We start from the raw sequence: 25,885 nt of genomic DNA, 5'->3' as shown, positions 1-25,885 counted from the left end.
ATTGCGAATTAGAGCGCTATTTCATTTCTTATTCACATCAGCCCGATGAGGGGGTAGCCCGAATAGTTAAAATTTTTAAAATAGCTAATTCGACAGCTGAGTATAAGCAAACAGCATCAGTAATGCGTATGCCCTCTCAAAAATTCTTCATGATTTGTGTGCAGTTTGCCTCGATCGATCGGGTCACACACGTTAGGCATGATGGGATGCATCACGCTAATTTCTCGAGTCGTTGTCTCATTATTAAATGGCGCGCTACTATCCCGCTATTTCAGAAATTTCCCGAGTTGGACTCGAGAAATTTTCTCGATCGGAGCGATACAATTAGCGTGCTATTAAATTTGTCACATTATCAAATAGTGCGCTATTTCCCTTTCGGGAAAATTTCCCAAGTCAGAAAATAGCGCGCTATTTGGAAACATCGGGCTGATGTGAAAACGCCTAATGATCTATACACACAAAGAAACTGATTATGAAGAAGATATGATATGAAATTAACTGCTAGGCTAGCTGCTCACAAAATAACTTTGCAGAATAAAGTGACATAAGAATTCATGTGACACAAAGCATATGATCAAAGACTCTGGAAGCAAGACTAGACAGCATATGGCAAAGCAAGTTCTTGTCTGCCAGCTGGCAAACACATCAACTCCAGCGTCTGTGCACGGTAATTGAAACTGCTGGCAGGGATGAGCGCGCTTCAAGGAAAATTTTGTGCAGAAACTTTGTAGAAACTTCTTTGTTTCAGCAACAAGACTACCATGAAACCAGAACACAAGTCAATTTTGAAGTATCATTAATCATACCCTAAAAGTATGTCAAGAGGCTGTCAAGCTGGGAGTTTCATGGGAAGCCACTATCTTCCTCAGAAAGAATATTTCACTCATTTTTTTTCTTAGGGGGGGGGGGGGTTATAATGCTTCCAGCTCTTTTTTGATCGATACACTGTTGCAAGTTATTGCTACACTCTGAGAATGCAGTGTACAAGTATTGTACATTAAATGTATTCTGTACACTATAGCTTTACTTCAGCTCTATCAGTTTGATGTTCTGGATCCACAAAACAAAATTTTATATCTCTGAGAGAGTGACTATTAAATCATCTCTCTGAAAAAAAAACAAAACAACAACAACAACAAAAACAAACAAAAAGACATGTTGACCCGGCATGCCCAAAGCTGTGATATTGGCCGATTAAGCACGAGTGTGTGGTTCTTTACTTTTGGCTTGCCTCCATGGAGGTCAAGGCACTACTGTATCACAGTATGTATACCATGAAAATAATATGCATTACAAATCTGCAATGTAGGTCGTGGAAAACTGTGTGCCTACAAAATATCATGAAAAAAAAAAAAAAAAAAAAAAACAGAGGCACAATTCCCTCATTGAAGTGGTCTCCCAAAAAGTATGAAACTGTGCTCTTAGAACAAGAACCAGGCAGCACAAAAATAAAAATTATCAGTCAGGCACCCTAATATGTCTGCCTTGATGAGATTATACTGTATACATGTACATAAGAAAACTTGGAATCTTCGTGCTCAAAAAGTGCTACATTTTCAATCCAATATTACCCAGACACATTTAACTCTATTATAATATTGGATTACACAACTGACACACATTCACATGCATGCACACAAAGTATCTTGCCAACTTGATACAATTTGCAAACACTGCTAATGTAGCTATGTATGAGACACTGTTCATAGTCAGGCTTTCATTTACACAGTCTTCCATATTTTCACATTTCAGTTGTGTTGGTGATCTAGTCTTTACAAGGGACTTCGTATTTGTCCTAATCCTTAGGATAACATCAAATCCTCCCATATCAATGAAATGCCATGTGGTTCGTAATAAATAATTCTCCTTTTTGCATTTTTTTTTTTTGTACATGTTTTCAAATTCTCCTGGCATGCACTCTTACAAGTAAATGTAGAATTCCATTTGCTTGCAAAAACAGATTTATCATATAAATCAGTTCTGGCCTAGATATTTAAATGCATCCACACGCCAATTTGGTGAATAATTCGGCCAACAGATTACATTTCAAGTGCCATACTCAAAACAGATTAATTGAAACACGCATGTACCCGTAATACATTTCAACCAGAGCACCAAGCTTATCTGATTTCAATGCAAATGTGTGACGCCTTGTACCACAAACTACAAGATACGAAGGACCCGCAAAGTTGGCTAAGAGTTTGGAGGACATCTGGATTTGCACTACCTTGCTCTTTAACCCGTTGAAGACGAGTCCCGAGTATACTTGGGCAGGTGTCAGATGGGAAACGCGTGTTACAGCAAAATCAGTCTGTCCTCAATGGGTTAATATGGAAAGGTGTAATGTTAGGTAAACATACTGTGCAAGCCTGCCCACAGCAAGTTCTACCTATTTGTGTACTTAAATGCAAAGCCACAAAACTTCAACAATACATGCAAAACTATGCTGTTTCCAAAATGGGTTTTGAATGCATTTTTAATAGCCAACAACCCTGGAATCACAACAAAATACATCATTTCAGGTATAGCATTCGGTACAAAGAAAACACCATTTACAGTCTACAGTGACTTTCTTGTGACACTACTACAGGACGAAAATTTGATGTGACTCAAAATACGTCACCTTCTAGGGTCCATTACTGAGGTGTTTGTTGGATGCTTGTGGGTGGCACATTGTTATCAATACTGTAAAAATTGATATTTTTGCAGAAGTGTTCTTTTGCGCATGGCCGAGTAAGATGAATTTCTAATTAATCTTTAATTCCCCAGAATGAAGACAACATTGCATGGTGGCACAAAAAGCAAGCAAATATATTTGCACGCTTTTATATTTGCACTACTGGTAAAACACATAAATTTTCAGTGCATTACTTTTCGCACATTTCATGCTTCTTTTGGTTAGGGTGAATTCCAAAACCCATGAAAATATCTTCACAATTTTTTTCTGCACATTTTAAATGGATTGACAATCGTGCAGTGCGAATTCAAGAACCCGTGAATATGTTTTTGAGCCACTCAGCGTGAAAAATTAATTGTGCAATAGTATGGACGTTTACAGTACTTACTTTCTGGTTGGGCAAAATGCATGAAAATTTTCACTTTTACAGAAGCCCTTTCATGCTTGGCAAATTTCACTCAAGATTTAAAGGGACTGTACAGTACTGGTTGAGGTAGGGATTCATGTTTTGAACGTTCCTAAGTGAGATAACGAAAAGCCTCTTATGAAATATGAAAGAGCATGTAATTTTAAGAAGGATTCAACGTTTATTTGATGAAAATTGGTATTCAAATGGCTGAGATATCCAAAAAAGTGCTAATAATAAAAGGCGACATGCCCCAACTTTATTAGTATTTCTTTGTTTCACCTTGTTTTTGGATATCTCAGCCATTTCAAAACCGATTTTCATCGAATAAACTTTTGATACCCCTTAGAACCGCATGCGCTTTGACATCTCATAGAGTGGTTTCTGAATATCTCACAAAACGTTAAAAGCTAAATCTTCACCTCGACCAGAACTGTACACACCCTTTAATACCCAACAACTCTTGGTGACACTGTAGCAAGAAAGGCATTGCAGATGGTAGATGACTCACTCTCGAACCATCCCTGTTAAACTTGTGGCTGTCTTGAGAACTCTTGGGGGAAGGTGTAGCATGAAAGGCATTGCAGTGAAAATCTTGAGTGAAAAGTGCAGGTCAGCAACGTCTTGCGGACCATTTGCGCTTGCTCTTTAACATATACTTGCACTGCAGGAGAGCGGGCGAGAGAAATTCAAGCTGGAGCTCATTCACTAGTTGCTAGTATGAGAGAAATTTTTCGTGGATGTTCCCCATTTGATTCCCCGTTGAATCTCCTGGGTGATCACCCAAGTGACTACCTAGTGTAAAAGGGGTATCGTGATACCCCATGGGTAATCTCTTAGAGGTGATAAAGAATGCATTTATCAACTCACTTCTGGAGCAGAATTAAGGTTTCCAAATAAAATTCAGGGAGTTCTGGACAGTTGATAAACACAAAGCTGCTTAGATTATGGGGTTAGAAATGTGTTTCTGAAATGCCCCCAAAAAGTGTGATTGCACACATGTTAGAGCCAGAAAAGCATTTCTGTAGAGTTGATTGTCAAAACGCAAAGTCGTTTTGAAGCTGTAAGGTGCTCGGACCTGCCCACGCCAACCACTGCCAACTAATCACACTTCCCCGCTCCTCCGGTCAAACTGTGTATTAGGAGCTGCACAGTGACAAAGGCCTCCCAATCGACTCACGACAGAGTTGATAAATGCAACAACTCAAGAAATGTGATCTGGAAGACGTTCGCAAACACGTTTCAAACATGGGAAAGTTGAAGAACGCAGCCAAGGACCTACCTTGACGGAGAGCCTGTTGCACACCACCCTGGTGATCCGTATCCATGACGGTAGCTCCAAGACCTCCATCAACACCTCTTCATCAAGCTCTAGATTGGTGAGCTGGCCCTCTCCTTTTAGGGTGCTCAGACCTATCTTGTCCTGGGACAAGTTCTTCACAAACCTTCACAGAAAGAGGAATGCACAAAACAAACAGAAAAGGATAGATTGGTTTTAAGATGGGTGCTTAGTTTTCAGAAACCTGTAAAGAAAGAAAACTACACAGACAAACAAACAGAAAAGGATAGATTGATTGAAAGTTTGGTGCTTAGTTTTCACAAACCTGCAAAGAAAGAAAAAACATACAAAAGCAAACAATAAAGGATGGACAGATTGAAAACTAAACATAGTTTAGAACATGAGATCACTGGCAACCAATGACAAAAGAACAAAATTTACACAGTTTAAAGGCCAAATATAGTACTGGTATGCCTGTACAAGCTGCAACTGTTAAATTTTGCTCCAAAATGTACATGTATGCCTATCTAAAAAATGTGTGGAATAACACTGTAAATACAATAACAAAATATTCGTTGGGTAACAACGAAAATGCTAATTATTAACCAAACTAGAAAAGCACTCAGAGAGCGCAGACTTCCGCCAAGCAGCTACTTTCTACCAATGATCTTGCTCTTCCATATAATAGAATCTTCAGATTAGTGAAGGAGGCAGACTAACCAGTTGCCAGAAGAAGAGATCAGTGACTTCCACCAATATAGGCATGCTGAAAAATTGCCCGATTTCCCAATATAGAAGCCTTTGTTACGCCATAAACCCCAAGATGTGCGGCTCGCCTCGACCCAGCAGAAACTAGAGCAGGCGCTTTAGTGCACGCATGAAAACCTAAAAAATGCACAGCTTGAACTACCAAGTTCATTGACTCTACCTGCCAAAATATCAAAAATCCTTCATAAATTCCCCCAAAATTCTCGGATCACTACCAAAATTTAATCATCTGTTACTTGTGTCATTCTCAACCTTTCCTGTAAGTTTCATCCACATCTGTTAACTACTTTTTGAGTTATTTTGCACACAGACAAACCAACGGTAACGAAAACATAACCTTCCCCCTTGGCGGAGGTAAAAAGGTTCGCATCTCAGAACTTACCCAATCCTGGCCAGGCTGACTCAGATACTCGGGGACAATTCGGCCTCGCTTTGACAGCGGGGCCGAGTTGTCTCTCCGAATAGTACAGTACTGTACCGCGTCAGACAAGCGGGGCCTCGCCATCACATCGGAAACCACAACACAACTACAAAACATACAAATTTACATGTATATGTTACTTATAAAAATTTATACGTTACTCACATAAAGAGTAAAAGTGCATGCTTTACAGAAGGTACGTGCACATTAAGTCCATAGACGGCCTTCGCGATATGTCCATGGAACAAAAAAATGGCACTTTTTAGCACAATCCCTGACTGGCGGGGTTCATCGTTGCAGAATTCAAAATGGCGCGTTGATCTCTCTGCAATTGTGCGCTCGCCTGCGTGACCATAAGTGCAGTGATCTTTTGCATACGTACGCTGCTTGAATGTAGGAGTACAGTCGACGGCGTGACCTTTAAAAAAGTGAATTCAGATCGCGTGAACTCCCGATTACAGTAAAAGTGGAAATTTTTGCGCATTTCGCACAACCAGAGACTAGCGTGAAAATAAAACCACACAAATATTTTTGCATGCCATATGTTCCAGTAGTTGATGCTTTGATTCCGCGGAATTAAAAACACGCGCAACTCTTCTTACCCTACCGAACGCAAAAATCATGAAAATATCCACTTTATTTAGTACCGAATTCAAAATGGCCTGGTTTGAAAGACGATGTACCGTTCGCACATGCTGCATATAATCTTTGTTTTCTGTAAGTTGTGAATTGTGTATGTCAATATCGATAACATAGCTATAAAGTCTCATTTAAATGAAGATTGTCTTTAATGAGTTTGGTGACAAAAAATGATGTCTGGTATCAAAACTCAATGCAATCCTAAAGTTCGCTTTGTGTTTGCTCTGTGCCTCTGTGACTGTGTTGATTGTGGGCCGCGCTGGTTGGTACAGCCCTGTCGCAATTTTATACAGCGACTGGGCTGTGTTCGCTAGATATTAACCCAGTGTAGTTCAAAAGTCTATTATTGAACCTTGAACCTTGAAGGAGTTAATCCCTTGTTGCAGCTTTCCATGGGAAGCCATAAATAGATGTAGGAGTAGGACCTACCGGCAGTGGTACTGGTGGGATGGTGGTACACCAATTCACCACTGTGACATCAACGGCCAACGCCACGGACATAGACAGACTGTATCAGATTTATAGCAAATATAACCAATTACACAAATAAAAAACATACAAATCTAGAACATACAAAACACGTGTGTGCCTGTGCGCCTTATACTCACTTTGATAAATGTTTGATGATCTGATTCTTAATTATCGACGTCATTTTCGTTTTCGCTGTTTCGACACTAGCAATTCACAAGAAGAGGTGGGCATGAACTCGAGCGGTGATGAGTTACGACAACGTCGCCGCGGGTACCGACACCGAAGCCATTTCTGTAGGACTGACACCTTATTCCATAGAATACATGGTTGTCGGAAGAATTCTAATTCTATGATCTGTTTATATGGGTGATGGGCTTTTACACTGTCAATGTTGGCGTATTCAACACCAGTCGTAGAATCACTCTACAACATGCAAAGCACTATCCACTGAACTGAGGTCTGGCATCATCACACAGATCAATGCTGTCGTGATCATCAAAGAGCAGTCGCGATATTGCTGACGATAATCTATTATGATTATTGTTTAGACTTTTTTTTAGCCAATTGCACTAATATGTCCAATTACATATTTCTTAAATTAATTTTTATGGTACTATAACTTTGAAATGATTTTTTTTTTGCATGTTTACTGTATTTTTTCATATAAGCATTAGTGAAATGTAAGGAAAAAGATCAATCAATCATATTTTTTGAACAATATTGTCTTGGAACTAAGAATAGATCATAACACTCCTGTCTAAAGATGGCGCTATCTAGGAAAGAGTTTCAGTCAAAGAGCTTTTCCCCAGTAGTGGTGGCCATAGGAGAAAAATCTCTAAGCTCTTTGGTTTCAATCCTTGATTTTCAAAGAGTTTAGTTGAGTAGGTGAGGAGAAAAATCTCTGCGTTGGATTTGCACTGCTGCATCTGAGCAGCTTGGGCAAGGACGTGACAGCCGGGTCAAGGGAAAGCGAATACTATTCAAAACAATGACGTTGCGCATTCATTTTATTTGCATGTTTTTCTATTTTGCTTGATAGTCGCGTGTTGTTCAACGCTTTCCAAGTACTCTAATTGCCTTTTCTTCTACCTTCCTTTGCACTTGTCAATGCGATGTTGTTCCCTTCTATTCTAATTTCCAAACTACTGTATTTTCCAATACAGCTGCAACTGTATGAATTCATTTCGATTATATTATGTATATTAGGCTAAAACTAGAGACACTTTGTTTTCAAATTACATTCTCACTTCCAATCAAATAATACAAAATACATCAATTCTCCTAGGTATTATGCCCTACTGTAAAAACATAAGAGACTAATAATTCTTTTAAAAATTGCTAAAATAATAATTTCCATGTTTCAATTAAAAAAATACAAAAGAACAGCAATGACCGCAGAAAAGAAAAATGAAAGTATATGCCTATAAGTAGAGATCATTCCCCTAACTAACCAGTTGGCTCACTACAATAGGCCTAATTCCTATACTGCTACTACTACACACTACCGTAACCATCAGAGAGAGAGGGAAAAAAAAGAAACACGCACACACACACACACACACACACACACAAATAACTATCTAATTAACTAAAATAAATAACTATTTACTAAATGCTTATCAATTACTAGCTCGATTGCAGTCCTGTAAACGTTGATTGCAGTTCATTACTCAGAAATGAAGGTAATCCTACAATGAAATAAGATTAGTTAGGGCCTATAAAAAAACGTAATCCCAAGATTTGTTGTTCCGAAGGTTCGCAATTTCAAAAATGAAATAAGGTAGTGGTATATTCCGGAGGTTCGTTAATCGGAAATAATGGGAAAAAAAAAGAGGTTCGCTACTATTCCAAAGATTTGTTGAACCAAAGTTTCCTTAATAAGGCTTGTTATTCCGAAAAAAAAAAAGTCGAGTAGGCCTACACACCTTCATTGCATGTTCGGATTAACGATCCTTTTTTATGTTCGAATCAACTGTAAAGCTTTGGATTTACGAAACAATTTTCATGCTGGGATTACGAACCTTAAGTATAAAGAAGTTTCAAATATAGAACATCACAAATGCAATGTTTGGATTAAAAGACTCTTTACACCATCGGGAGCAGTGATTTTAAAAATGTTCGGGTTATCACATTAGAGATGCAAGTTAAATTTGAAGAGTTTGTTCGCAAAAACCGAAAAGTCCATTTTTGAAGATTTTGAAGTACGGTCTCTGTCATAAAGTACAAAATAATACCTTTTAAATGATATATTGGTCACTACATTGATAAAGGCACATTTTTGAAGTTATGATCAAAAGAAGCAAAAATTTTCTTATTATTCTCCTTATTTTTCTTGACCTTTAATCGCAAATATCTCCATTTTGCAAATATGGACTTATCGGTTTTTGAGAACAAACTCTCCATTTGAAGTTCAGTTGTAGGGTCATATCGCAAAACAACCTACCAAAATATAAATTTCGGAAGCCTAGAACATAAGGAGATACGGTTCTTACAATAAACCATAAGTGATAGACGGTTTATTCTAGAAACAATTCTATTTTATTGTTCACATTTTGTATATTTATAGTAATACTTAACATTTATTATAATACTGCTTAACATTTTAACACTTTTTTCTATCCCTCACTCACATTTTGGAAATTCTATTTTGAAGCACTAAAGCTAGGTTTTTGTTTCACCTGGAAAAAAAGTAAATATTGACTTGAATCAAACCCTTTTATTTTCGTATTAACGAACATTTGCGATATGCGGGATTTGTGTTTCGGAATAAACTAAACAATTCGGAATACGGTCAATGAACCCCATATTTTCTGATTAACGAACCTTCGGAATATCTACGAACACCATTGTCATGTTTACAGTGGTATTAGTGTATAGGCTACAATTAGTGTATATGCTAAAATTAGATGACTTTAAAGGTAACCTATAGAAGTACTTCAAGTAATCTGCACAGTTAGAAATTAAAAACAGTTAGAAATTTAAAAAAATAATTATTATTTTAAAGTCGGAAACTATTATGCTCAACAACATACACTCTAAGAAAAAAAGGTTCTCAAATGGTTCTCGTCGGCTCCAAAATGGTTCTCATCAGATGGTTCTCGCAAAATGGTTCCGATGAGCACCTATAAATGGTTCCCAATCGAAATGGTTCCGTTCGTCACCATTTGCTAGTATGCGATCCAGTCCCCGAGTGTTATTCGTGGTACTCCTGCAGGTCAAACAATATCTTTAGGTCCACTTTCATTTTCCCCTTGCTGTATATTCGAATGCCAGATGTAAGAATCACCAAAACTGTGGTATTGGTACAAAAATATTGTATGTGTTTCTACTGCTGTGATAATAAAAAGTACATATTGTTTTTTATCGTAGACTAATGACTTCTCTTGGCTGCGTGCCAACTGACAGCTGCCACCATCCAATTTTAGCGCTCGATCAGATATGCGTACGCGTAAACGTACACATACTAGTTCTGCACTGTAGGACTATGTAACCGCGGCGGCACGCGCGCCGCGGCTATATGTAGCCCTGTGCTGCCTGCCTGCGCCTATGCAAACCTACCACCGCACAGCGGCAGAGTGCCAATGCAATACCCATGCATGCAAGCAGCTTTATATACTAGTAGCAGCAGCATGCAGACGGCTAGTGTAGACACACACATAAACACATCACACCCATAACGAGCGGCACCCGTGTCGGTAACGTTAGACATTAATTTTGACAAAGTGGACTGGAAACGTGTCACTGTCAATTCCATTTTCGCCATGGCAGTCATCACAATTTAGGAGAAGAGGTAAGATTTTTAGTTTTAATGTGGTTTTATCTCATTTTTAGATGACATTCGTTGGTACAAAATCAAGATAGAATGTTACGTGTTACTGTTAAGTGTTAGATTCATCACTCAGTTTTCGTTTTTAGTCAGTGATTAACCTTAACGGTTAGCTAGATCCTAACATGTTAATGTTAGATCTAATTTGATCGAAGATGCTATCTTGTGTAATGTTTACCAGGTACAGTAGATCCAGATCTAACAATAACATGTTAGGCCTGACACTTATCCCAATTAGAAATTTGGCATACCGGTAGCAATGGCTCATGGGCTAGCCCGAACAGACGCCGTGCGGGGCCGGAGCATGGCTGTCACGTTTTTACAGCGCCTGGGCAGGGCTAAGTTACTTAGCTAGGGCCTATGTATGCATGTAACGTTTAGACATTTCTAACGTTATGCCTATCAAAAATAGAGTCTACTGACTCCGAAACATATCCCAAACGCCGAACGCAAAGATAACTGTGTACAAGGAGCGCCCCGGGGTAAGGTCTATACCGTCTACATGCAATAAGGAAATTTGTTCTATCTATATTCGCACTTAGGCCCTATATGTTATAACTGTCAGTGTTAACGTTAGAGCCAATAGAGGTCTGTCTACAGCCCAGGAGGCCTAACTGTTAGGTCAAAATCTCTTCAGTATGTTTTCAGGCTTGTTCTAAGTGACGAGTCACGTCATAAAAAATGCCGTGTTCTGTTTATCGAATTATAGCAATGACATTGTTTTATTAACGCGGTGTAGGTCTATTGTATCATTCAATTCATATATCAGGGAAGTGGACACACCAACATGCACAGAAACCAGGGAACAAGTAAGTCTGGCCGGGACAATGAAGCAGTACGTACGTGTTCGGGTCGCTGGTGCGGTTAGGGAAAAAGGTAGACTCTACATTGATCAGAGAGACAGCCCGTGACAGACCGTTGACAACATCGGCCAGAACCGTAGGCTTAACACTAGCCAAGAATGAGGTGGGCGGCCACAAGAATTCATCGATCAGAATAAGAGCCCGGGATAGCCCATTTGCAGCATCAGCCAGAACCCTGGACTAGTCAAGAATGAGCTGTGTGGTTAAGACGATACCATCGATCAGAATGACAGCCTGTGATAGCCCGTTGACAGCATCAAACAGAACCGATGGGCTAGTCAAGAATGAACTGGGTGACCAAAAGAATACATCGATCAGAATGACAATTTTAGCCCGATAGCCCGTTGACAGCATCGACCAGAAACCTACGCTAGCCAAGAATGAGCTGAGTCAAAGAAAAAACACTGATGCTGCCAGAGAAAACCTTTGAGAAATATGTAGATGGGGTAGGTAAGTCCGTTTGCATTGACTTATAGTGTATTTTATAGCTGCTCTTTCAGAATCTGCCGTCAACCAGATATTCATGTCAGGCGACTTTTTGTTGGTTTGTGTGATGGAGGGTCACATATGTTTTGTTATGATCCCAATACAGTATTTGCAACTTACAATGTACCAGTGATAATGTTTCACTATAATTTGCATTTAACAGCTTTGAATCAACTGTATGGGGGGGGGGGGGGTAGACGTAATGAGATCAGACCAGATGCCAATCTGAGAAGTGGAGTCATTCATAGTTCTAAACTTTAAAAGCACAAACGGAAAATGCTCTTTATACTTCTCCAGTCATTGTGTGGTCGATTTCTGCACACTTTTAAAGTTTGCACCTAGACTGCTAAAACTTATTGCATTTATACCCACGCAGGAATTACATATTGTGTAGAGAATTGAAGATTATGTAATTTATTTCAAAGCACTGATGCACCTCTTGTCACCAGTTTATATTGCTGTTGCAGAAATACAAAATGTACTGTATGTGGTGGTGGTGTTTAAAAGACTGTTGGCAAATTTGGTGAACAAAATGACAAATGCTAACAACATATTATTGTCATAGGCAGGTTATAGGACAGCAAATTCAAACCTCAGCTTTAGGCCTGCATTGTATATAGTTTACTCTAATGAATTTGTTGCTCTGCTTTTAAAAAAAAAAAAAGTGTAAATGAAGAGTTTGTTCGCAAAAACCGATAAGTCCATATTTGCCAAATGGAGATATTTGCGATTAACGGTCAAGAAATATAAAGAGAACAATAAGAAAATTTTTGCTTCTTTTGACCATAACTTAAAAAATGTACCTTTATATGTAGTAACCAATATATAGTTAAAAAGGTATTATTTGGTACTTTATGACAGAGACCGTACTTCAAAATCTTCAAAAATGGACTTATCGGTTTTTGCTATCAAACTCTTCAAATTTTTATCGATTCCCAATGTTATATATTTTAGATCATGGTTGAGGAGTTTTGTTCATTCCTGCTTGCGAAACTGTGTGGGTGTGGTATCCTAGCTCTTTTCCCCTTTGGATTATTATTATCCTTCTCATTATATAACAGTATGTTCTTTTCTTTTCTTTTCTTTTTTTGTGTGTTTTCGTAGGACATGCTGTAAATTGTCAGAAGTCATGATTAACCTGAATTGATACTCTTCTTGTATTTGCAGTTGTATAGATGTGTCTATGGTACTTTCAAATGGCAGAACAACAGCAAAAAAGGTCACTCGTATACAAACAAAGCTAAGTCAATTCAAGTACTCGACGTTATGAATGTGAAGAAGTGTAAAGCTTATCCTATCCCAAGTATCATACCAGCAATATAATATATGTTTTCTGTGACAATACCAAAGGTTCTGTTTAATGGAATTGTTTTCCTGCCCTTTGTATAGTTGCTTTTACGACAAATATACGTTAAAAGAAGAAAAAACAAACAACAACACCGAACAAACTAGCAAATATGTGGAAAAAGTTCCTCATGCTACTTAAGCAGGTAATGTACTTGACTTCTGCCTATCTTAAGACTTACACAATTACTGTATCTCATCCATGCAGGAATTATTTCACACAGAATTAGAAATTTTGTTATGTATTTCAAAAGCCTGATGCACCTCTTGCTATTTTATATCATCTGTACAGAGATGTGTGATGGTGTTTCAAAAACTGCTCGGTACACAAATGACAAATATTGTGGGAAAAATTAGTGAACAAATGAAAATATTTTGTTAAGAATATTTGACAGATTATAACATGACAAATACAAACCTCAACTTAAGATTGTAAAAGTGAAGGTGAATAAATACATTTCTGCGAATTTGTGAAAGAGCAAATTTCTATGGTTTTCAGTTATTGAGTAATGTTTCATGAAAAAATATTGGTGAATGTTATGTACATGTATTCATGCTTGTGAAAGTGTGTGTGCATGGGTGTGTTATCCTTGCTCTTTTTTTTTTCTAGTGTCAATTATAATGTATGATATGCTGATGTATTGCTAATATACATGTTTTGAACGTATGTTTGACTGATCAGATGAAATTCAGATGAATTCATTTCATTTCAAATGGGTTTGTGATGCACATTTTCAATGCAGATAGGTAATGTACCTTTAAGAATGGTGCCAGTGAAGCACCTTACCAGCACTGCATGTGAAACACACCAAAAATACACAGACATCAATTCACATACTACATTCTAAGAAAAAAAAAAAGAAAGGTTCTTTTGAGCACCATTAAATGGTTCTCAGCACTGTCACAATAGCGACACCTTTTTTGGAGCCTGTGAGAACCTTTTTTAAATGGTGCCTGTCAGCACCTTTTAACATTGGTGCCTATTAGAACCTTTTCCAGTGAAATGGTTCCCATGAGCACCTTTTGAAAAGAGTCAAAAAGGTGCCCATCTTTAGTCAAAAAGGTGCCCATGGGCACCTTTTAAATGGTACTCACGAGCACCATTTCATCGGGAAAAAGGTTCTAATGGGCACCTTTTGCAAAAGGTGCCGACAAGCACCATTTAGAAAAGGTTCTCACGAGCACCTAAAAGGGTGTCGCTATTGTGACAGTGCTGAGAACCATTTAATGGTGCTCAAAAGAACCTTTTTTTCTAAGAGTGTAGCATGGATTTGTGAGCCAAACAAAATGTTCACTTCGACACACTATGAAAGACCATAATACCAAACCATCAAAAGCGGATGTGAAGTTCAGTTCTACTCAATATGAAATATTTCAATACAAAAACAGTTATTTCAAATGTTATAACCTTGAGATATTTGAGATTAAAGCTGCTGAAAGAAAGAAAAGATGATTGAAATGAAATCTTCAAAACTATTTCTTGATACGTAATGACTGCATTATCATTGAAAAGATTTTATTTTTCTCTTGATATATTTGAGGGCCTTGCTATAAACAATTTCGAAAACGGCGTTGATCTGCAATAGAATGTTTCCAATCAAACTCTTCATTATATACATATATTTAATGATTGAATGCACTAGTATATAGGATAGAATGTTTTCAAGCATTCAACATAAATATCGGGTATGAACACGAGTAAAACGTTCTATAGGAAATTGTTTGTTTGTTTGTTTGTTTTTTTTAGGATAAACAACCATAACGGAATAATACACAGGGTATCGTTTTTTATACCGCTCATGCACTCTGAAAAGTTAAGTGATGTTCTTGCGGTGACGTTGGCTACTTGAAACCCAAGTAAATTGAGTTGATGTAAACTATATCACCCAGAACATCTGTACAGTGAAATTTGAGGAAAGCTGGACAATCCTTTCAAAGTGTAGAGTTCAACGCAATACAACCTTAACTGTTCTAGCATAATGAAAAAGCACTTAGCTTCTTGCAAATCACCCTCCTCATAATTGTCAGCAGGACGGCATAAAACTGTCAGGAATAGGAACTTCCCACTGATGAACTGAAATAAAAGATGAAATTTTGTAGAATTCTTTTTATACTTACCACTCTCCTGCGACATGCACGAATAATCAATTGATAAAAAGTTACACAAAAGTCGGGATAATTCATAGCTTTTGAACAGATTGTCGGAAATTCCTCATGTTTCACTGATGTGTTTCAGTATCTTGCATTCACTCAATCGACAGAAATCTATATTTAAGGTTTCATTCCCCCTCTCTTTAAGAGTTATAGGAAATAATGTAACTAAGCAGGGTTAATGTGTAGCCCCCTCCCCGTTATGGTATTATACAGTATGTCCCCAAAAAAATTACAACCAGATTTTCGCATTGATAACACCCAATTATGATGAAATTGTCTCAATGCTACTTCAGGGTCTTAAAACATAACATCTTAGCTCTATTTTGCAGAAAACCCAAGTCAATTTGGTTAAGCAGTCACAGAGAAATGTGGATTGTTGTAAAGCATGTCATGAGTCTGATTCTTCCAAGTTTAGCACTTGGATGCTCTTAAGTGTGTGAACACTCAGACAGAACTTACATGGAGGGAAGAGATTCCTGACATACTCTACAAAATTGCTTATTTCTCTTTGACCACTGAAGCAAATCGAATGGGTTTTTCTGTAAGATGTGGGCAAATGAGTTGTATTAGTTTCGTACCCTGAAATTGTATTTGGATTGATTCACTATTTTTAAAGTTATCATTGCGGAGTGTCCCGTTGTGTTTTTTATTTTTTATTTTTTATTTTATTTTATTTATTTTTTTTTTTTTTGGGGGGGGGGGGACATACGGTATAAGCGCACACAAGCAATCAAATATCGCCCTAGATCGACCCCATCACAGCTATATTTACACTGTATGTCAAGTTATTATTTTAATGTTGTTACATAATTATAACAATAGTATAGGTTTTCCCACCCAATTTCATTAGATTTGCATTCGAATTAATCAAAAGGTGTTCAAGTTCAAGCGATTTTGACCACTGCTCTACTCTCACGGTTCATATATTCTCTGAGCATTCAATTTCGTTTCATGTCATTCTTTTTAGATTTTGTTTCATTCTATTTATAGAGAAATTCATTCAATTTAACGACTCAAAGTTGGCATTCAATTTCGCGCCAGCTGGATAGACGTTCAATTTCGTCCCAAATGCCAGCGTCAGTTAAAAATACTAACTTTGCACTTTGAAATTTCGAATTCAATCAACATAAAAAGTTTACATACATTTCCACGGGTCCTTTCTCTTTTTTTTTTTCTCTCTCTCTCTTCAAGTTTGGATTACTGCATACAATAATACATTTTAGTTTCAAAGTTTCATTTATACAGCTTAGTCTATCAATTGTTTTATCTGCATAATCTTGTCTTCCACTTTCAAATTACCCCCTTAAAGAATAATATGGGTGTAACATAAGAGAATGGCTATATCTCAAAATGTTGTCTATACATTCAAATGGACATTTCATTCTTTATTCCATTCCTATACCTTCTCCGTGTCCATATCATTAGTTGCTACAATCGACTCAGCTGTAGACCTGTTTCACCCAATTTGGTTTCGCCAGTGATAGTTAATGGTTTTCAAAAGCTTCATCCATAAATTCTATCCGTATTCGAAATATTCATGTATACCCTTAAATTTTATATGAGCAGCGTTAAAGTTGTGTATAATAATGTGCATGTATGTGTTTCAAAGAGGAGCTATGAGCTTTCATATATCATTACAGGCCCTGTGAAGGCAAAAGTCCTATTTCAAGATGCATTCAAATAGATGAGTATATAACTACAAAGAAGAAACAACGAAAATCATATGCCCTTAAAATAATTGTAAAGGTTTGGCTTATTGTGAATTTGAATTTCTTGTTAACCTTCTTCACGACGATGCCGATGAGCGCCCCTTTTACATACTAAAAGGCTCATGAAATCACATACTGATGAAATTGAAGTAAATGAACTGGTTACTCTGGCTTTTTGAATGCTGATCTCGGTGACCATTCAAATTCACTCGAACTTGAATGATCGCATTGATGAAATAATTGTTAAATCGAATGCAAATCTGATGAAATCGGGCGGGAAAACCTATATTATACATTCAGTTTTTATCAATGTTTGGATACAATATGGAACTGGAATCGCTCATTTATACTACAACACATCAAGTTACTTTATGCCGGACTTTGATGAACAATACTCCAGCAATATATAAATTCATTAATTAGCCAAGGTGAATATTCCTAAAACATGTCTATGTAGCAGCATAATGAATACAATGTTTAATTGAATGGATTATATTACAGACAGTATAGGTCAGAACATAGAGGTAGAAATGCTACCTCCATGATCAGAAGAACACTTTTTGGCATGAAACAACAAGAGTATTCACCGGATGGAGACACAAAAATCTAAACGTGAAAAGTTACATTGTATTAGACTTATACATCTCAAAAGCACTCCAATATTCACCCATTGTTTTGCTGAACATGATATAGGCCCTACTATATGATGGTTTTTCAGTGGTATAACGTACACTGATGTATACTATCAAGTGTCACATGCATATACCTAGAAATTATAGTGATGCACTATTGTTTATTTCTCATCCCACAAGTTTTACATTCATCTGACAGCCATCAATATTTTTATCTAAACATCGTGAAGAGGTAATTACTTTGAATTGATTCATAATTTATTCATTGAATAAGAATTGAGAAAATAACCAATTCTTTATCATAGACTGTCTGTAATTGACGGAATCCCATTTTCTCTGCTCATTCAACTAATAAAAAAAAAAAGAATTACAGTTAATCATTTTTGTGCCAGCACCGTTTACGTACACTACGTTTCTAATATTTGTTGATGTATGACTTAAACAATTGATCTTAAAATCTGTGTAGGAGGATAGTTGCATGGGCGATAAGAAACTTAACTGTCACATTGATAAACTGACGCCTATTCTAAGAAAAAATAGTTTGACAGCTAAAACATGACCCAGAATATATCAAGATATAAGTGACTGAATAAAAACGCACATTCAAGCACGAAATATTGAGGTGTCTGTCGTACAGAAGGTAAATTAATGTAAGTTTGTTTTTGTTTTCTTATCAAAAAATGTAGAAAATAGAACCACACGTTGCACCACAAATCCTCCGAATGATTGTTCCGGAAGTTACGGTACACGCCCCCTTTTTGTGGAGTTTCTACGAATAGTCTTTTGAACTAGTTCTTGTTGTGTCATAAAGCCTTTGAAGGAGTCAATATCTGCGTCAAAATCAACTTGCAATATTTCTCAGTGCATAGATACACTTTTTAGGGGGTATTCCTAGGCAATGATAAGGTTCCCTTTAGTTTCATGCTCCGTAGTTACATTCTGAAATAGTGATTAGAACAGTTCACTCCCTATAAGCTGCGTATTATATTCTAAACTTTCCTTGGGAGTTGAAGAGATCAATAATGTTGACCCTTTTCCTACCACCTGCTTGCTCACCACCAGTGCGTGCCTGCCTATACGGCACTGCTGGTAATGTGGGCCTCGCGCACGCAGTTTCAGCAACCCAGTACGGATAAAACATGCACTATGCCAGGAGAGGGCCGCGGCGGGGGGTTCGGAAGGATGATCATGATCGGGTAATCCATCCAGGCCAGGGGGAACGAGGTATCACTGCTGCTATACGTACAGTGCTGCGAATACGTATATGGAAGGCCATCGCCGCCAAAACGCGTGCCAAACCATACGCATACATGTCAGAACGTACGCATGCTTATTTCATAACGTACGCATGGTTCTTTCATAACATACGCATGGGACATTTGCTATTATTTTTCAATGAAATTCCTAACGTACGCATGCTTCTTTCATAACGTACGCGTGGTTTTGCCATTACATACGCATGGATTCGGAAAAAATGGCACACTCTCAGACAGAACCAAGCGTATGTAATGAATGAACGATGCGTACGTAATGACAGAGCCATGCGTACGTTATGACGGAACCATGCGTACGTTATTACGGAACAATGCGTACGTAATGACTCGACGATGCGTACGTAGTGCATCATATATTTTTCTGTAGCTATTACGATCTCGCACAACCAGTGAGAAAGCAATTAAAAGTTAACATATCAGTTCGGTTTAGTTCAATTCAGAATCGGACTTTATTCTCTTGTCTGCATTGAACGTACTCCAAATGAAAAAGAGTATTCTTTTTATTTTTTTCAAGAACAATAAGGCGCACAATCAGTACACTCATATAAGTAAAATTGAATATACAGTAGTCTGATGACAGAATGCAAAATTGTGTTGATTTTAACAATTCAGGATAGAGGAATAAATGGTGATCTAACTGGTTCATGGTAGAATGATTTTGGCGGGATTGGAATGCAGAAGTCTGTCGTTATAAATAGGCTAATAACTTGAGACGGCAGTCTAAAAAAATAATAGGAAATTGAAAGTACAGAGCATATGAGAAAACCATGTTATTTAATATTCTGGAGTTTTGCATTGCGTTGGTGAAAATAGATTGTCAAGTATAAAGGGATGAAGTGAGTGCAATATGCCCTAAACTATATAAGGCGTGAATTTTTCCTGAATGGTTTGATGTTTAATACATTCATGAATAGTGATCCGAAATATCAAATGCATAAAGCATATCGTGAATGACATATTTAGATGTTTCCTGATCTTTAGATATTGATAGGCCTATGCTTTGTCATGGGAGATTTGAAAGAAAAGCAAAGGTGTCGCGCATGATTTGATTCGTTCCGGCAGTGATTTCTATTAACTGCAAGGTCCGTGGTATGAGATAGAACTATGGAAGAGGAGTTGCTTCGGATTAATGAAAACGAAAATCTTTGCAATGACGTGTGGGATAGGAGGTTGGTATTGCAGTTGGGGATGAATGTATCGTGGAAGAAATGAAGTAATTGTGTTGATGTGCTTTAATATAGTGCAGACTGGTAGGTACAGAGGTCACGTACTCTCATAGTTCTATAGTTGTTTTGATAAAGGAGAGGTACAAGCTAAATAGACAGAATCTATATATACCAATTGGAATGTCCTTTTCTGTACGAGAAATAACGCATCAATTTTGGATTTGTTACAGTAATTCTAAATAGTAGGCTATTACAGAAGTTGAGCCATGGTGAAACAAGATAGTTTCTCGGTTGAAAAGCAAAACATTTTCGCGGCATGATATTGTCGTGACTTGGAGCCGACGGTCTTTTTTCGTGGCACAAAACGTTCGCGAATCGCCACTGACATTCAATGCATATGGTATAGCAGGCAAGAACTGTCGCATGCATTTTCATTTCGGAAACCTTGACTCGCGAAATTTTGCGAATTGATAATGCACGCGAACATCTCTGGTGTTCTAGGATAAATAAATTATCAGGAGGACTTTCTTTTTTTTCGGGGGGGGGGGGGGAGGAGGGGTCAATTTGATAAAGTGTTTCAATTGATATTGATATTGCTCTACATCAACGTATAGGCACCGAATTAATCAGTGTTTAGTAGTAGCCACGATAAAAAAAATAATCAAAGGCCTACATATTCGGGCGGGATTCAAATCTACGACCTCCTGCGACCTCTATATGACCTCTTGCGACCTCTACGACCTCCTGCAACCTTAATTGCACAAAAATCTATAAGACCTAATGGACCAAACCTTTGGAACACACTTCCAGATTATGTTAAATCATTTAAAACGTTATATTCTTTTAAAGCTAGATTGAAAAACTGTGTTACTGTCAGATTACAATAAATGAATACATGTATTGAATCTGAATACAAATTTTGTTTTGTTTAAGGCATTTATTTTCTTAATTGAACACAAATTTTCCTTTGCCGTCCATGAAAAAAAAAAAAAATTTGTGTTATGTTTCTGCTCAATATCAGGGATATGCATGCCAAAATAAGAGATGAATAATATCTTAGAACGCTTCAGAGACGCTATCTGCAATATCTGTGTCTGCGCATAATGATAAATTGTCTCATGTTTCTGTGATTAATTCGTCGTTGAACAACAATATTTTTTTTCTAATGCAGATGAAATTTGCAGTTTGTCTCAAGTTTTGTTGGTATAAGTATAGAAATTCTGTGTGTCGTCAATAGGTATATACTGTATAGATGATCAGAAATGTTAGTTAGAATATAACCAATTAATGTTGGTAAACTGATTCTCGCCGATGTATATACTGCATAGTTTATTGTTATAGATATTCTCGCAAATTCCGAAGATCAATATTAGAATTGCCCATCTCTGTTTTCTTAAATATTGATTGAGGCAAATAAAAAACAAATGTGAGTTAGAGGATAATTTATTTGGAAAATAAACGTGCGTAGTAGAAGCGTCCACCTTGTGAACGATGCTACGACACAGATCAACAGCTTCTGAGGAATTATTATAAAGCGTAGGCAGTGGCGTAACTAAGGGGGGGGGGGGAGTGGCACGTGTCCCCCCCCCCATCTGCTGGTAAATAAACCCCAAAACAAAAACAAAAAACAAAATAAAAAAAGACCTCACCAAAATGGTAATGCAAGGGTTAGTAAACTGCTTTTGAAATCGACATGAAAGGGTGATCAAGAAATAAAATATTTTTCTAAGATTTCTTTTAACCATGATTAAAGAGGTATATAGTGTGGAACGTTGTTGAAAAAGCCTGGAACCGACAAAAGATTGTGATTCAGCGTGATCCCTGGTTGGCATTCTAAATATAAGCAGGATGTGCGCAGTGTACTCAGAACATCCGAATGGCAAAAAGAGTCGCTGCAACGTTGCGTAATGTGATATAGAATGTACACCTTTGTACCTTACGCTTCGTTATCAAAGCCAGATCATAGATTTTGCAGTGTTGCTTTATACATACTAGTCTATCTTAAAATGCCTTGCATTGCCAATAATAAAACTTGACCTGGGCTATTTCCTAACCTTTCCATGTATATAAAACATATACACACACAAACACAAACAATTTGGGGATGCTCTATAGTGCAGATTTTGAACATCTTTTCCCCGCTTGGTCACTTCGACGCCCCTTCGCTGGTCATACCTCCCCCAATCACGAACATAAAGCGACACCCTTGACTACCAGTGGTGGATCAAGGGGGGGGGGGGGGGGGGTGGCGCACTATGGGCGCCCCCCCCCTCTTAATTTCCAAAGCGAAAAATATAGCTACAAACGGCAGTTTTTAGACTGTAAAATGTCAAAATCTGCTCGCTCGCATTTCATCGTTATGCCATTCTCCTGGTGTTACTGTCAGTAAATTGCCAGCAGTTGCGCCCGGTGAGCCCCCTTAATTTCCAAAGCGTAAAAGTATAAGCTACAAACGGCAGTTTTTGTACTGTAAAATGTCAACATTTTCAAGCTCGCTCTCTCCGCTCGCTCGCATTTTATCATTATGCCATTCTCTTGATGTTACTGCCAGTAATTGCCAGCGGTTGCGCCCGGTGCACCGCCCATAATTTTTAAAGCGAAAAAGATAACTACAAACGGCAGTTTTTGGACTGTAAAATGTCAAAATGTTCAAGCTTGCTCGCCCCGCTCGTTCGCATATTATCGTTATGCCATTCTCCTGATGTTGCTGCCAGTAATTGCACCCCCCCCCTTAAATTCCAAAGCGAAAAAACATCGCTACAAAACGGCAGTTTTTGGACTGAAAAAATGTCACAATTTTCAAGCTCGCTAGCTCCGCTTGCTCGCATTTAATTGTTATGCAATTCTCCTGATGTTGCTGCCAGTACCTTGTCGTTTCACACCGTCATTCCATAATCCATGTAAGGAAAACTTACAATGTTGCTCAATGACTGCTCTGTGGAATGTATCACATTGCGTTATGTATTGTAGTCCCTTAAAGGGACATTCCGGACGATTTTCATAATTTCACATCATGTAGTACATAAATCAACAACTCCATGTATAGATTCGTGGAATTTGTTGTGGTCCTTGAGCAGAGAAGCCAATAAATTGAAAATCTTAAACAAATTACACTGAACAGTGTTGATGACATCAGAGCCGGTTACGCCGAGATATGTAGTAAAAAAAAAAGGAAACCTCAAAACACAACAAAGTTTGTGTAAAAAAGAATATCAATGACTGCAGTGGACACTTGTGGGCAAGCAGGTAATGTTGCCTCAATGGTTAGACTTGTCTGTCAATCGCTACTGTCCATGTATACTTTGAACCAATGTGCGAGAAATTGGAAAATTAGATTACAAATCACGATCCACTTGCCAAAGTATTCACTTTCTCTTGTAAAGTACGTGCAAATGAGATCACTTGAGCGATCTTTTCCCAAAATACACTACCGCTGCACACGCATTTTCTCTCTCTCTCTCTCTCTCTCTCTCTCTTTTTTTTTTTTTTTTTGCATTTTTCCGGATCTAAGAGAGTTATTATCTTCCGCGCATGTAGTTTCTAGATTTTCAAAACGTAGTGTTATTTCCATTCAGGCTGAATATCTTATATTATGAAGGATATGGCAATATGATCAAAGCAGGAAAGCATATTTACAGCAAAAAGTTATTGTGACGCCTTTAACAGAAACAGGTGCATGAATTGATTAACAGGCGATGAATGTCAATAAGTAGTAGGTCCATTGTTATAATCACATAATTATTAGATTCATTTGACGAAGTTGATCGGAAAATGATAATATAGGCTTTCCAGTGAGGATATACAGTTTCAAATATTTTCACATTATGCCTCAGATTTATGATTGAACTTTGCACATTGTTTTGGACAGGATTTACTTCTGTTCAATGTGCTTTACCATCAGGTAAAATGTAATTTCATTGAATAAATAAACAAGCGAAATATACGGCCAACATTATGCTAGTGCTCAAAAGTATCTTCAGATTGCTTGGAAAGACGGCGGCATACAATCCCAATCGCCAAAGGCACAAATGCACCTGTGGAATTCTTTTGTGAATCCATACAAAATTGACAGCTGTTTGAATAGTTACTGCCAGTTGGAACTCTTCAGATTGCTTAGAAAGACGGCGGCATAGAATCCCAACCGCCAAAGGCACAAATACACCTGTGGAATTCTTTTGTGAATCCTTACAAAATTGACAGCTGTTTGAATAGTTACTGCCAGTTGGAACTCTTGTTCTTGAGCCTCCTTAATTGGTATCATATAGGGACTACCGCCAAATTGGTCATTCCAACATACCCGCTATATATTGCTCACGAAATGAAAAGACTATGCGTACGTAATGACGAGACCATACGCACGTAATGACAAGACCACGCGTACGTAAGGAAAAGGCCATACGTACGTAATGACGAGACCATACGTATGTAATTCCAAGACCTTACGTACGTAATGACAAAAATCTGTTAGACCATACGTACGTAATGACAGAAGCACACGTATGTAATGGCAAGACCACGCGTACGTTATGACAGTAACATGCGTACGTTATGACAGTAGCATGCGTACGCTAAGAATTTCATAGAACTATAATGACAAATGTCCATGCGTACGTTATGACAGAACCATGCGTACGTTACGAAACAACCATGCGTACGTTCTGACATGCACGCGTATGGTGTTGACACGCGTTTTGGCGGCGATGGCCTTCCATATACGTATCCTGTTCCCTCTTTCGTTTTACCTCGGAACTACCTCAGTATCGGAACTGTTTTGACAGTTACTTGTTGTGTTGGGTAGATGCCACTTTCTTGACTTGTAGTGACAGACTTTCTAGTAGTTTTACAGACGTGATCTTCCCTCGGATTCGGAAGCGAGACTGAAATATGACGTCTGAAAGGTAAGCATTTACTATGATTTAGCTGATGCCAACACGTCGAGTTACTGTACGATGTACTGACACCATATTCCCGTAGCCCGCCCAGACGCCGTGCGGTGGGCTGTGTATTCCTGGGGGCGGGGACCAGCTACATGTACACAATCGCGATTATAATGTTGTATTCATGATGATGTCTTCATACTGCTTCTGCTGCATGTGTACTAGCAGGGAGGTGCACCTCCCTGGTACTAGAATTCAAACGTCTACGTTGGTACAAGCCTTCAGCACCCGAAATCACTTCGTTTTGCAAATCTTAAGTCTACACTAAACTTATTTTGTACGATTTTTTAGCTTGAGATCCAGTGTGCTTTTGGTCGTGTAGGTCTGCAATAGTGCAAGAAGTCGTATTTTTTTTTTTTTTTTGAGATCAATCTATACACTCAGTCAATGAAGGAGGAGGTATCCACTAATGTCATGATTGCAAGGGATTATGAGATAAAAAAGAATGAAAACAAGCAAACACATAAACAAACATGGGCCATGCAGACATACATTGTAAAGCTTAATGAATGAGAGTTTGAATATTACCCAATGCCAGTGTTTGATTATCATGAGCAGATCTGAGAGTAATACATGTACATCCAGCATGATACTGTGAGCTTTTGTGCATCAAAATCCAATTGTTGGAACTTTGGACAACGTGAAATGATATGCTCCGTTGATTTGCTGATGCACTGAAGGGCCCTCTAGTTTATTATAGGTACAATACAGCTGTATATCATGCCAGAAGTGATTAAAATGTCTTTAACATTCTATCTACATTTAGTGCCAGTCAGAACCTGTGAAATGTAAATCACAGGCCTCCAAGGGTAGCGTCAGGAATGTGGGGTCAA

At 37.9% G+C, this 25,885-nt stretch overlaps 1 protein-coding gene across 1 annotated transcript in view; it reads right to left on the bottom strand.

The window, feature by feature from the left end:
* The window catches only part of LOC140236313 (bridge-like lipid transfer protein family member 3B), a 94,727-nt gene extending 87,885 nt beyond the window's left edge, over positions 1–6,842 (bottom strand). Inside the window, exons 1-2 of the mRNA XM_072316265.1 lie at positions 6,799–6,842; positions 4,366–4,528 (exon numbers count right to left, since the gene is read on the bottom strand). Coding sequence (XP_072172366.1) covers positions 4,366–4,528; positions 6,799–6,842 — 207 coding nt within the window. The remainder of the gene's footprint in view (positions 1–4,365; positions 4,529–6,798) is intronic.
* Positions 6,843–25,885: the final 19,043 nt, after the last annotated feature.

This window comes from Diadema setosum, chromosome 12 (genome assembly GCF_964275005.1).
Source record: "Diadema setosum chromosome 12, eeDiaSeto1, whole genome shotgun sequence".
Taxonomy (NCBI): Eukaryota; Metazoa; Echinodermata; class Echinoidea; order Diadematoida; family Diadematidae; genus Diadema; species Diadema setosum.
Note: the sequence above shows the minus strand (reverse complement) of the source record. Positions and strands in the feature narration are given on the sequence as shown.